This window comes from Sycon ciliatum, chromosome 1 (assembly GCF_964019385.1).
Source record: "Sycon ciliatum chromosome 1, ocSycCili1.1, whole genome shotgun sequence".
In the NCBI taxonomy this organism is placed as follows: Eukaryota; Metazoa; Porifera; class Calcarea; order Leucosolenida; family Sycettidae; genus Sycon; species Sycon ciliatum.
Genome location: NC_088643.1, coordinates 22,140,435 through 22,153,195, shown reverse-complemented (window position 1 = coordinate 22,153,195; position 12,761 = coordinate 22,140,435). Strand labels below are relative to the sequence as shown.

General features: G+C 48.4%; 2 protein-coding genes across 2 annotated transcripts; one reads left to right on the top strand and one right to left on the bottom strand.

Annotated features, from left to right (window-relative positions):
* Window positions 1–2,028: 2,028 nt before the first annotated feature.
* On the bottom strand, window positions 2,029–4,009 carry LOC135818124 (uncharacterized). Its single transcript, XM_065331456.1, has one exon. The coding sequence runs from the start codon at window positions 4,007–4,009 to the stop codon at window positions 2,420–2,422; it is 1,590 nt and encodes a 529-aa protein (XP_065187528.1). The 3' UTR covers window positions 2,029–2,419.
* Window positions 4,010–4,246: 237 nt separating this feature from the next.
* Window positions 4,247–12,346, top strand: LOC135818133 (ubiquitin-conjugating enzyme E2-22 kDa-like). Its single transcript, XM_065331468.1, has 8 exons — window positions 4,247–4,463; window positions 4,567–4,660; window positions 5,673–5,731; window positions 6,789–6,871; window positions 7,572–7,614; window positions 8,296–8,352; window positions 9,141–9,278; window positions 10,974–12,346. The coding sequence occupies exons 1-8, from the start codon at window positions 4,398–4,400 to the stop codon at window positions 11,043–11,045; spliced, it is 612 nt and encodes a 203-aa protein (XP_065187540.1). The 5' UTR covers window positions 4,247–4,397; the 3' UTR covers window positions 11,046–12,346.
* Window positions 12,347–12,761: the final 415 nt, after the last annotated feature.

Genomic DNA, 12,761 nt, shown 5'->3' with positions numbered 1-12,761 from the left:
GGTGCCACACCTGATTTCCCCAGCGTGGAGTATCCTGATTTGTACCACTATCTCGTGAACGCGCCGAGTCCCTGCACGAAAGAGGAGATGAAGGCGTACAAAAGCTTGGAGGGGTACCAGTTTTTCGTTGCTGGTTGGGTTGGCAATGTCGTCACCTTTCCTGCAACTGCGGATGGCAAGAGAGCATTTGTGATGGCGAAGGTCCGTCACTCCCAGTCCGTGTCCTCTGCTGAGCTGCAGCCTTGGGTGGCAGCTGACATGGATGGGAGTGTGCTTTGTGCCCACTGTACGTGTATGGCTGGCCTGGGTGAGGCATGCTCCCACATTGCCGCCTTGCTATTTACTCTGGTGGCCAGGACGGATTTCGTGAAAGAAAATTCCGCCTGCACCTCCACGCAATGTCAGTGGATTGCCCCATCCCTGCAGCCTGTGCAGTATGCCAGGATATGCGAGATGGATTTCGCCGCGCCGAGCAGCAAGCGCACTAAGCCAGCAGCAGCCAGTGTGGAGGTCACCACACAACTGCCGACATACACTGTGCCAACCACCAGTGAAGTCAACGAGTTCTTTTCTGGTCTTGCCTCCACGCAGAGCAAGCCAGGGATACTATCAATTGTTCCTGGTTTCTGCGAGAGGTATGTCCCAACCCGCCCAGCTGGGTTCCCAGCTTATATCACCGACCTCTATGATGAGGCAATGCTAGACGCATCACTCGATGTGTTGCTGAACCGGTGTGATGATGTTTTGAAGGGCATGGGAGTGACAGCAGCAGAATCGGCTGCTGTTGAAAAGGCAACCCGCGATCAGAGCAAGAGCAAGCTGTGGTTCAGGTTCCGCGCAGGGCGTGTGACAGCTTCAAAGTTCCGTGATGCTGCTCACACACCCCCTGCGAACCCATCATCATCTCTAATTCGTGCAATTTGCTACCCCGATGCATATCAGTTTTCCTCTGCAGCGACCACTTGGGGTTTGGAGCATGAGCAGACTGCCCGAGACTGCTACGTCAAACTGTTTGAGCCTAACCACTGCGACTTCAAAGTTACTGATTCAGGATTCGTCATCTCCACCACTCATCCGTATCTCGGTGCCAGTCCTGATGGAAACATCAATTGTACTTGCTGCGGATATGGCGTCCTTGAGGTGAAATGCCCTTTCAAAGCCGTGAACAAGTCCTTCCATGATCTGGCAAAGGACACCAACTTCTGTTTGAAGGAGGTCGATGGAAAATTCCATTTGCGCCTTGGTCACAAGTATGCATACCAAGTGCAAGCACAGATGTTTGTATGCAAGGCAGCATATTCGGATTTTGTGGTGTGGAGCGTGCGGGAATGTGTAGTCATCCGCGTTCATCCAGATCCAGATTTCCACAAGACAGTCCAAGCCATCACGTCTTTCTACAAGGCTGGCGTGCTGCCAGAGATTGTCGGCAAGTATTTTACAAAATCCTTCAAATCTACTGCCGCCAATTCTGATGGAGCTGTATGCACTTGCAACGAGGATAAGGACGGCGACGTGGTGGAATGCTCACATCCAGACTGCAGAGTTAAGACGTTTCACTTGGTATGTCTTCGCATGAAGCAGAAACCAAAACGCAAGTGGATATGTGCAGCATGCAAGAAGAAGGAATAACTGCGTGTACGGGTGTGTGTGTGTGTGTGTGTGTGTGTGTGTGTGTGTGTGTGTGTGTGTGTGTGTGTGTGTGTGTGTGCAACGCCATGCTAGATTCTGTTGACTCTCGCTCTTTCTTTCCTCTCTTCTCTCTTTTAGTTGTTGTCTCCCGCTTATGATAGCGGCATGGCCCGATAGGGCAGCTGTACATAGCAGTAGTAGTAGTGTATGTGTGTGTGTGTGTGTGTGTGTGTGTGTGCATACATGCATGTATCCTGATGCAATTATGTAACTAGGAGCTATGCCCAACCCACCAAAACTCTCACTTCTCACACAAATGATTGCACCATACATGTACATAGAAATCAACAGCCATGCTCATGCATGGCTGCAGGATCATACATTCCACCATGTCAGAAATTTGAACTTGAGTCAATATGACCACTGGGGCTTGTTATTATTATGTGCAGGCAAGCGAAAAAGATGAAATCATATGATGATTTCAAGTTGTGCTTTTTGAAACATGACGTGTGTGTGTGTATGTGTCTGTGTGTGTGTGTGTGTGTGTGTGTGTGTGTGTGTGTGTGTGTGTGTGTGTGTGTGTGTGTGTAATGGAGTGTGATTGATTGAGATTTACACATTGGTGCTAACTAGACACAGGGACAAAAGCCGTTCTTCGAGGGAGTGGTAAAATACAAGTAACATAATTTGCATTGCACTCCTGTCCAGGTAATCTATGCAGCAACAACATGCCACACGTTCCACAATACGGGACAAAAAAAGTAAAAAACAAGTCAATACTTCAGTACTTCTACTGGAAAGGCACCACTGAGTCGCAGCAGTTGCACAGCGCAGAGCACACCAGGACAATCTTGTCGATGGTGCACACTCCTGTTGAGGCATCACTCATCAGCATGTTCACTGGCAGGGTTGACTGCAGAATAGTGTACTTCTGCCGCAAGTTGCCGATAACACGTTCCACATGGATTCGTAGCCGAGACAGCTTCCTGGCCTTCTCAATGCTGATTCTCGACAGTTGCTTCTTGCCTCTTGTGAACGGAGGTATGACCAGCTCAGCGCAGTGCAGGCCAACGGCATCACTGACCGTGAATCCCCGGTCTGCCATTAGCTGATCACCCGGCAATAGCTTGTCCAACAGCCCGCAATGCTCCGTGATGTACTTATCCGATGTCCGGCCACCCCATCCTTTGGAGATGAAGGAAATAGTGCCTTGCGGGGTGATACCAATAAGAAATTTAACCGTGTTGTGGTGTTTGTAATTAGAGAAGGTTTGAGCCCTGGCCATCAGATCATGTGGCCTTTCGCAAAACACTTCAAAACAATCAATAATGCAAATGCACTTCCCAAAATGTCCGCGAAACTCCAATGGCATCGTGCGGTACAGTTCGGAGCGCTCTGGCCAGATGATCAACGGCTGCAGCCTGCCATAAAGGACGTGGATCCATTTGTGGAAGTACTTTGAGACGGTAGACTGGCTGATGCCGAAGCGATGTGCTAGATCTTGATCGTGCAAGTTGAGGCGCAGCTTCATCAGGACAATAATAAACTGCGCAAAGGACGGAAGTGCCGCTCGGTGGTGGTCGGGGATGTCCTTGCCAGCAAATGCGAACACTTTCTCCAGCACAGCAAAAGATGGGAGGCCAGTTTCATATCTCACCATGTCATCATTGGACTTGAATCCTGATATGATGGAAGACATTGCCGCCTCTGATTTTTGATGTTTCACAGTGGCTTCCAGGTGCTGTACTTTGACGGTGAGAGCAGAAATAGCAGATTTCTGTTCCTGCAACTGACCATTCAGCTGGCATTTGTCCTCTTCCAGCTGTGCCACTCTCGCCTGAAGCAAGGCTAGATCGTCATTTTCTTGTTCAGCACTATTGTCGACATGGCTGCTGGCTTCAGTGAGCTCTGGCTGAGCTGGGGACGCTGGCTCAACAGAGTCTGACGAACATGAATCTCTCGGCGCACTCTCCTCTTCGATTTCCTTGTCAGCATTACAGTCACTTTCTCCAGTCAGCACGGGCTCATGATTGCCATGGCAGGTATCTTCAGGCTGAGCTGTTGGCTTTGAAGCTGCATGCCGTCGACGTCGGGCCTTGTGGCGATCAAATTTTACGTAAGCTTTCTCACCATTTACTCGACCCTCGTCTGAAAAAACAGACGGGACGAAATCAGGGGATAGTGGATCGTCGCTCTTCTTGAACCTTACAAAGTGATCGCAGCACACCCAACTGGAAGCGTTGGGCTGCCAGTTCTTGCGCTTCAGCGCAGCAATCCACTTTGCTCTCCTGAGCTGATTAGTTGGGAACTTATAAAAGCTCTTTCCACCGCCTTTCGCGAAACGGTTAGCGCAACCAACTGCACAGCAACTCTTCACCATACTACTACACTCCCTACCCACGTCTCCCTGACCAACGACAGTGACAGCTACCCAGAACAATTCCAAAGCTCTCCTCCAAACACACTTGCCCACAACTATCAACACGCACTTTCAAAACAAAACACTTCTTGCCACTCGTCCAGTTTTTCGTAGGTTCGTGACTGGGGTCCACGTGACCCGTGACGTGTATCGAATAAGGTCTATAGCTAGGGAGACGTAAAATATGGTATTTTACGACTCCCTGGACAACACATCATGCAAAGGCTGACTACAAAAAGGGAATTGTGAGGAAGCTTGCAAAGACTAAGTACACTATAGTTTTGTTGTTTCATTGCTGCTTGCAAGTCTGTATGCTGTGTGAAGACAGCGATTTCTTCGATAGGCAAACATGGTGGACTTCACTGCAGCGACACGTATTCAGAGGGAATTTCGAGATGTGATGAAAAGCAAGGAGGTGAGAGGAAATTCAATTTTGTGAGTTTGCTGATGACTTCTATCGTGGTGTCCATGACGGACAAGGAGCACTTGCTGTTGATTTGTTACACCTGTTTTGGTAGTGTGCTGATTCCAACATCAAGATCGTGATGCTGAACGATAACTATTCTGACCTCCGAGGCGAGTTTCTTGGCCCACCGGATACCCCATTTGCAGGTACATTGTTTAAATCAGATATATTTTAAGGTGCGCAAGCTCCACTGCAGCCACTTCATTGCATGAAAAACCCTACACATACCACCCTCAAATCAAGTGATCTCTTCTTTTTGTCGTAGTCTCACCACTATTCACACCTTGTTTTCAGGCACATTGGGGTTTTTTGTGTGTCTGTTTTTGCACACGTGTGAGTGAAGGTGTGATTCTGAGTGTGAGTGTGTGTACGTGTGTTTCGGCGTGTGTGTGTCTGTGTGCCTGTGCCCAAAGGATGGTGTAGTTTTATCGCGTATGGTGTAGTTTCATTCCACTTTGAGTTGCATGATATAGGTCCACCTCGCTTGTTTTTCTCCGCAATCCTGATGATGGCTCCTGGCCGAAAATTTGATACATGTATAAACAATCATCGGACAGCACACATGCAGTCATGTATTCTCTGTAGGCATGTAGTTTCTAAAACATGGGCCTGCAGTACAATGTTGATGATGACTCCCTGGCGTGCATGTGTGTGGATGTGTGTGCATGTGTGTGTGTGTGTGTGTGTGTGTGTGTGTGTGTGTGTGTGTGTGTGTGTGTGTGTGTGTGTGTGTGTGTGTGTGTGCACGTGTGTGTGCACGTGTGTGTGTGCATGTGTGTGTGTGTGTGTGTGTGTGTGTGTGTGTACTATGTGTGTACTATGTGTGTGTGTGTGTGTGTGTACTATGTGTGTACTATGTGTGTGTGTGTGTGCTATGTGCCATATGAGTACTTCTGAAACACGCACACAGTGAGAATGTCCTGTTTGGCTTTGGAACACCCGTGTGGTATTGGATATTGCACCATGCTGCCCTCAAGCAATGTTCGGCTGGTATGAATTTTGAACCAGCCCAGGGTAATACAAAAACCATGATGAGCCAATCAGGCATTGCTATGCAGTGTAATAATATCAGTGCATCGGAGAAACGCGTAATATCTTTTCATTCATCAGTTGAGGGAGTTAAAAAGACATCTTTCGATTTTTTTTTGCCTCGGTCAGGTGGCACGTTCAATCTTGAGATTCGAATCCCCGATGGGTATCCGTTCGAGCCTCCAAAGGTAAGTCTACAATTGGTTACATACATTTACCCTGGCTGATCAAACCTGCATGCTGATGTCTATCGTACTAGCAGACATTTTAGGTCATTGAATCTGTTCGTCCGACTCCACAGAAAGACAGTTTGTCCTGTTGAAAATTCCCTCGCCGGACACTGAAAGTATTCACAGGCTGGACAAATTACCGTTAGTACGGTGCATTGTTTGATCTTAGAAGGCTCGCTGGCATGCGTGCATCAATTTTGAACAGCAGAGACAGTTCTTTCGTCAGCTGAGTGATCATACAGGCACTACTGTGCATCATTGTAATCATCCTCTAGATGCAGCTGTGTTCAATTGAAGGGGGGGGGGGTACTTGTGGATAGGATACACGCTAGGCCACTATGCACATTGATACAGTAAAACCTGTAACTAAAGACCATTGTGGCAAACAACCAGCCTGGTACTACAGACCACTTCGCCAGGCACGGACGGTCTCACATTCATATAATATTATGGTTGTGCTGTGCTAAACCTCTAACTGGGGACCACCTGCCACTAAAGACCACTTTCTCTGACCCCAAGGGGCGGTCGCTAGTCACAGGTTTCACTGTACTATCAAGAGTACATAACCCCCCAAGAGTGTGCAACTCCACTATGGGTGCTGTCCCGCCAGAATTCCAAGTAATAATTGACCACATTTGACCCCATTTTTTTTTAAATATGATGCACTATCAGACGTATCCTGGACCTGTGGTGGACAAAGCCCCGTTTGATCATGTACAAATTAAATTATTTCAAGGAGACACGTGTGATGCGTTGACACCCGGACAAATATCATAACCCACTCGTGCGAGGAGCATTGCAGCATAATTCATAAGAATGATGTCAGCTCGAAATTCTGTCGGGACAGCTGGGTATGCAGGAGTTTCACACTCTTGGGGGTTATGTACTGTTGGTATTATTCACTGCGTATACGATGTATATGGTGCTGTGTGTCCTCACTGATGTTCTTCATTACAATGTCACACTCTTCATTACAATGTCACAATGTATTGATGTGCCTCTCTGATACTCGCAGGTACGCTTTACTACGCGTATTTGGCACCCCAACATCAGCTCAGCGACGGGTGCTATTTGCCTGGATATTCTGAAAGACCAATGGTAAGCCTATGTTGGTATAATGTACTGCACTAGATTACTACCTGCACGTGTGATACTGGTGTGGCTTTGACGATCAGTGGGAGGGCAAGAAAGACCCTGCACAGCTGGAGAATTTCATCTCATTCCAGCCATGTGCGTGCGTGCGTGCGTGCGTGCGTGTGTGTGTGTGTGTGTGTGTGTGTGTTGGTATTCATGGTACATACCTATTACATGGCCTAGTCTATTGCATATCCAGTTTTCGAGTTCAGTGCACCGTTCAGGCTGTCATTGCACTACGGTACAAAGCGCTGCGTCCACGTTGGGAGTTTTTGGTCGGTTGTCATGATGATCCATGTACGGAGTGAAAATGGGAGCAGTGGAAACGTAGGGGAGGGGGGGGGGGTATACGACCTTTTGGATGAACGTGCGTATGTCCCCCAGTCTTTTTTCCGGGCGACCTTGGACGTGCGTTTCTATTTTCGAATTTCTCCAAAAACGTGATTGCTCGTACGGGTCGAGAACTGTGCATGTCTGATGACACGACCGCCCGTTTTGGATTTTTCACCTGAGACGTAGACGTGGACGGGAGTCAGAGAACGTAGTGTGATGACCGCCTTAGCAACAGGGTAAGGAGAAAAGACGAGTCAAGCTCTAAAGTTGACAAGTCCAGATCAAGACGGGGTGATATTTTGTTCTTATTTGTCTCTATGGGCTATTCCAGGGCAGCGGCAATGAACCTTCGTGTGGTGCTGTTATCAATACAGGTGAGCCGCTACTGACAGTGCAAGACCGAACCCCTCTATTTGTATGCATGTTCAGGTTTGCTAGCCACATGTGTACCAGATCTTGATGTATATACAGGGAACTTTCAGTATAATGTTCCCTGGATGTTACATACCTACTTTTATCGCATATAACGTACAGTAAAACCTGGTTGAAGCGACCTCTGGGTTTAGCGACCACCTGCTCTTAACGGCCGTTTTTCATGCACCGACAGTTCTACACAGACACTGTGAGACCTGGTTCTAAAGACCACCTGGCTTTAACGACAGTGTTTGCTTGCACCGTGGGGTGGTCGCTTAAACCCGGTTTTACTGTACTTTTTTAGGGTCCTGTCTATCCCTTTCCAATAATTCGACCTTGGATACAACCGATTCTGGTGTGGGCTGACAGCTACACCTCAAATTACACTGCTTTCTACATTCTACTCAAAATTCTTCCTGTCAGATGATGGTTGTCAGCCCACAACATAATTCGTTATAATAAAGCTGCAAGAAGCGTTCAAACTCATCTTGGATATACAGTACCTTCGCTAAAATTAAAAGTACAGATTTTCATATCCCTGGAGGTACAGTATACTGAAGTTTCACTGCACTTGTTATTGATCTAGTATATCAATGTAATAGCGGGTTCTGTTTTTCTTGCTGCGTGTGCCGATGCTATAGGGCTTGTTAGCATCACCAGAGCCTGATGATCCGCAAGATGCAGTTGTAGCCAAGCAGGTAGGTGTCAAGGCTGTGCACACTCTATCCTGTTGCACACTGAACTCGAGCTGTGCCCGCTGCCCTGCATGTTTGGTGTACACTGTACTAACCTTACACTTTACCCCCCCCCCCCCTCTCTCTCTCTTATCCTCATTCAACACACACACACGCGCGTGCACACACACACACACACACACACACACACACACACATGTGTCGTCTACCTTTTGTGTGTGTGTGTGTGCTCCTGTTATCTTTTCAAACGCTTGTTACACGCTGACCATGTGTGTGTGCATGCATTTGTTTGTCTGCATGGCTTGGTGTTTGTCTGTCTGCATGGCTCGGTGTTTGTCTGTCTGCATGGCTTGGTGTTTGTCTGTCTGCATGGCTTGGTGTTTGTCTGTCTGCATGGCTCGGTGTTTGTCTGTCTGCATGGCTCGGTGTTTGTCTGTCTGCATGGCTCGGTGTTTGTCTGTCTGCATGGCTCGGTGTTTGTCTGTTTGCATCACTCGGTGTTTGTCTGCATCACTTGGTGTTTGTCTGTCTGCATCACTTGGTGTTTGTCTGTCTGCATGGCTTGGTGTTTGTCTGTCTGCATGGCTTGGTGTTTGTCTGTCTGCATGGCTTGGTGTTTGTTTGTCTGCATGGCTTGGTTTTGTTTGTCTGCATGGCTTGGTGTTTGTTTGTCTTCATGGCTCGGTGTTTGTCTGCATGGCTTGGTGTTTGTCTGTCTGCATGGCTCTGTGTTTGTCTGTCTGCATGGCTCTGTGTTTGTCTGTCTGCATGGCTCTGTGTTCTTGGTACAGTACAAGCAATGCAAACCCATGTATAGTGACACAGCCAGGTATTGGACATGCGCGTACGCTGGAGGTCCCCAGGATGGATTCGACTATGGCACCTTCTCCTCCAAAGTACAGCGGATGATGGAGATGGGAATAAGTGAGGTAAGATCCCCGGTGCGGTCTTTCGCAGTCCACTCTCAGCTGTCTTCCTCGTATCGTATTTGTTGTTCAAGTGAGCCATGCTCTCGCATCACGTGATGCTGGCTTGCGCAACAGGGCAAAACGCTGCACTTGGCGACTACAGTACGACCAAGAGTGCATGAAACCCAGGGTGTGCAGCTTGGGGCGTTTTCTACTATGGGTGTCTGTCACGGCGGAATTCCGTGACTACATCATATTTTGGCGCAGATCTGAGGCGGGAAATGGTGCAGTGCGTACAACTGAGCTGCAGCTGTGCAGAAAGAGACCTGCTTGAATCCTTCTCGTAAGCACTACATCACTAAAAATGATGTAATCACGGAATTCCGCCGTGACAGCAACCCATCCGAGCTGCACACTCTGGTTTTCATGTACTCTTGGTACGACTAGGAACTGTGGGCAAGTACGACTGGAAACAAGAATACCAGTGGAACTACAGTGCGTTGCATACTGCTTTCCTGTACATTTCAACTTTGAAACGTGGGCAACAATCTGGCGGAATAGTGGGTTTTTCCCTTCTGTGTCCGTCTCATTGCAAAGCAAGCTCTGCGTGGTCTCTACTGATTCATATTATTCATGGAATCTCAAGGGTAGTGCCCTGAACGTCCGTTTGCAAACGGTCTATTGGTCCAGAATCCAGAATGTATATATTTTTAATTTAAAGGGGAAGTTAAGGCAAAAATTAAAATTTCACCAGTTGTAGTCTTCGGGGTGCTGAGTCGAATGGTCTTGGTCCGAGAAAGCTGAGACGCTCCCTTCCTACTTGAATCCCAATCGAACTCGCGCTCTTCCACCGAAACTGGGTGACTGCGCCCTACTAGATGGGGATTTGTATGCAAAATGTCACTAAAAGCGCCATTTCGTTCTTATAAAAGCACGGATGACCGCGATTGGCCCATATGTTGTAGTCTTTTGGACGCTGAGTCGACTGGTTTTGGTCCGAAAAGGCTGCGATGCAGCGTTCCTCCTTTATTCCCAATCGAACATGGTTGGACAAGCGGTCACGTGCTCCTGGGTGCCCAAATCACCTGGTCACCACGCCAGCAGGCGACAACTTTCACACCAAGGTTCAACTCGAGTTCAACTCGAGTGACAGGACTGCACCCAAAAAAGGTCAAACAGGCTAGTAAGTTGTACCCTGCAGGCACGGTGACCAGGTGACTGGCGTACGCAGGAGCACGTGACCGCTTGTTCAACCATGTTCGATTGGGAATAAAGGAGGAACGCTGCATCGCAGCCTTTTCGGACCAAAACCAATCGACTCAGCGTCCAAAAGACTACAACATATGGGCCAATCGCGGTCATCCATGCTTTTATAAGAACGAAATGGCGCTTTTAGTGACATTTTGCATACAAATCCCCATCTAGTAGGGCGCAGTCACCCAGTTTCGGTGGAAGTGCGCGAGTTCGATTGGGATTCAAGTAGGAAGGGAGCGTCTCAGCTTCCTCGGACCACGACCATTCGACTCAGCACCCCGAAGACTACAACTGGTGAAATTTTAATTTTTGCCTTAACTTCCCCTTTAATACCTAGTGTCATCTGTGTGTGTGTCTGTGTATCTGTCTGTGTGTGTGTCTTTGTGTGCGTGCGTGCATGTCTGTGTGTGTGCGTTTGTGTGTCTGTGCCGGTGCGTGCATGTGTGTGTGTATGCACTACAGAGTAACGCTGTCGCGCAGCTTTCAGCATACAACTGGAACCTAGAGCATGCCATCGGCGCCTTGTTCAGCTAGGTCATGGTAAAGGTCCGCCACCCTTGCGGGAGCCCTGCATCCATATGTATATACAGGCAGGTGTAGTAGTCATGTATGCCACCCTTGCGGGAGCCCTGCATCTATATAATATTATATATACAGACAGATGTAGTAGTCATGTAGCTGCTGGTAGATCTCATCTTCGGACATACTGTACATACGCTGTCTAGCCGAAGGTGTTGAGTTGCGTCTTTCCTGTTGACCGTGCACCACTCCGGATCTATCTCCAACCCACTGCCATGCCAGACACACTGCCATGCCAGAGCTGCAGGCACGTCACAGTAACAGTATCGCCCGGCGGTGCACGCTCTATGTTCCTCTTCTGCTTTGGCTTGCGAGACATGGCGGCGTTCCCAGTGACGCCTATGGAATCTGTCTTCCACCCACTGAGTGCTGCGCGTAGTCACGTCCGTACAGTGCAGTCACTTGAGCAAGCAACGGTTATGACATTCGTTTTGCGGCGATTGGTTGATGTAGTCGTGCTGTGTCCGGTGAAGTGGTACAGGATTGGGAAACTGCATACGTGTGGCCCGTCCTCTCCAGGAGTACTGTGTTGTGCCATGGCACATGTGTGTATGTGCGTGTTTGTGTGTGTTTGTTTGTGTGTGTGCGCGCGCGCGCGCTCTAGCTCGGTAATACGCTGTTTTCCCGCCACGCATGCAGTACGCTGTTTTCCCTCCACACATGCAGTACGCTGTTGTCCCTCCACGCATGCAGTAGGCCTGTGCTGTGTTCCTTGTTGCTTTGTCTGGTCGTTGCGCCGGTGTTGTTGACTTGTGTATCTTCCTGTTAGCTGATTGTTGCCACGCTTATACGTACATGTGTTCCGTTCAGTGAGTGTTGGACTACTTGCCGGGACATGTCGCCCAAAGTACACGAGTCTGTACACCATCACCATAACTATGTTCTCGTCTATTCTATTTTTATTTTATTTTTATACGGTCGCTGTACCACACAATACTACGAAAGCGCAGACTCTGGTGCGGACACTGATCTGATTCCATTGTGTTTGACTAGTTGCTTCTCTCAACTGCACTATACTTATACGCACTGATAACCCAGTCTCTGACTTGAAAACACGTGCACACGCACACACACGCACACACACACACACACACACACACACACACACACACACACACACACACACACACACACACACACACTCTCTCTCTCTCTCTCTGATTTTTCTACTACTTGTAGTTTCTCAGGATACTGATTGCCTTGTTCTGCCGTTGTTGCCTGGCTTGCACGGATAATTTGGGAACTGCATGGTTGCGTGAGAGCGCACGACACAGAAGATGACCTGATGACAGCAAGAGAACCCAACACCCGGAACTACTCAAACTTGATGGCAATGAGACTGCAGCAAACGCGAAACCCCATGCACTCCATCTTGCCCCATAACAACCCATCCGGTTCCGCACACCCAACACTTTTTCCACAGTATGTCTATATACTGGGGAGGACTCCCGAAACCCTTGCGCCGGGTTTGCCATGGTTTTCAGTGTCCAAAGTGTGAATCAGGCCTCTTTTACGGGCAAAATGAACACAATAAAAAGCCTTGCTACACAATACGGTACTTTTTGCGAGAAAAAGACAGTGATAAAGGAGTGTCCAAAGTGACTACTTCCACGAGTACATGAAAACCAGAGTGTGCAGCTCGGATTGGTTGCTGTCGCGGCGGAATTCCGC

Excerpts from the sequence above, each read along its gene's own strand:
- LOC135818124 (XM_065331456.1), bottom strand. The coding sequence starts at position 4,009 with ATGGTGAAGAGTTGCTGTGCAGTTGGTTGCGCTAACCGTTTCGCGAAA.
- LOC135818133 (XM_065331468.1), top strand. The coding sequence starts at position 4,398 with ATGGTGGACTTCACTGCAGCGACACGTATTCAGAGGGAATTTCGAGAT. Across the intron at positions 4,464-4,566 it reads ATGTGATGAAAAGCAAGGAG|TGTGCTGATTCCAACATCAA; the intron begins GTGAGAGGAAAT and ends CTGTTTTGGTAG. Across the intron at positions 5,732-6,788 it reads ATCCGTTCGAGCCTCCAAAG|GTACGCTTTACTACGCGTAT; the intron begins GTAAGTCTACAA and ends TGATACTCGCAG.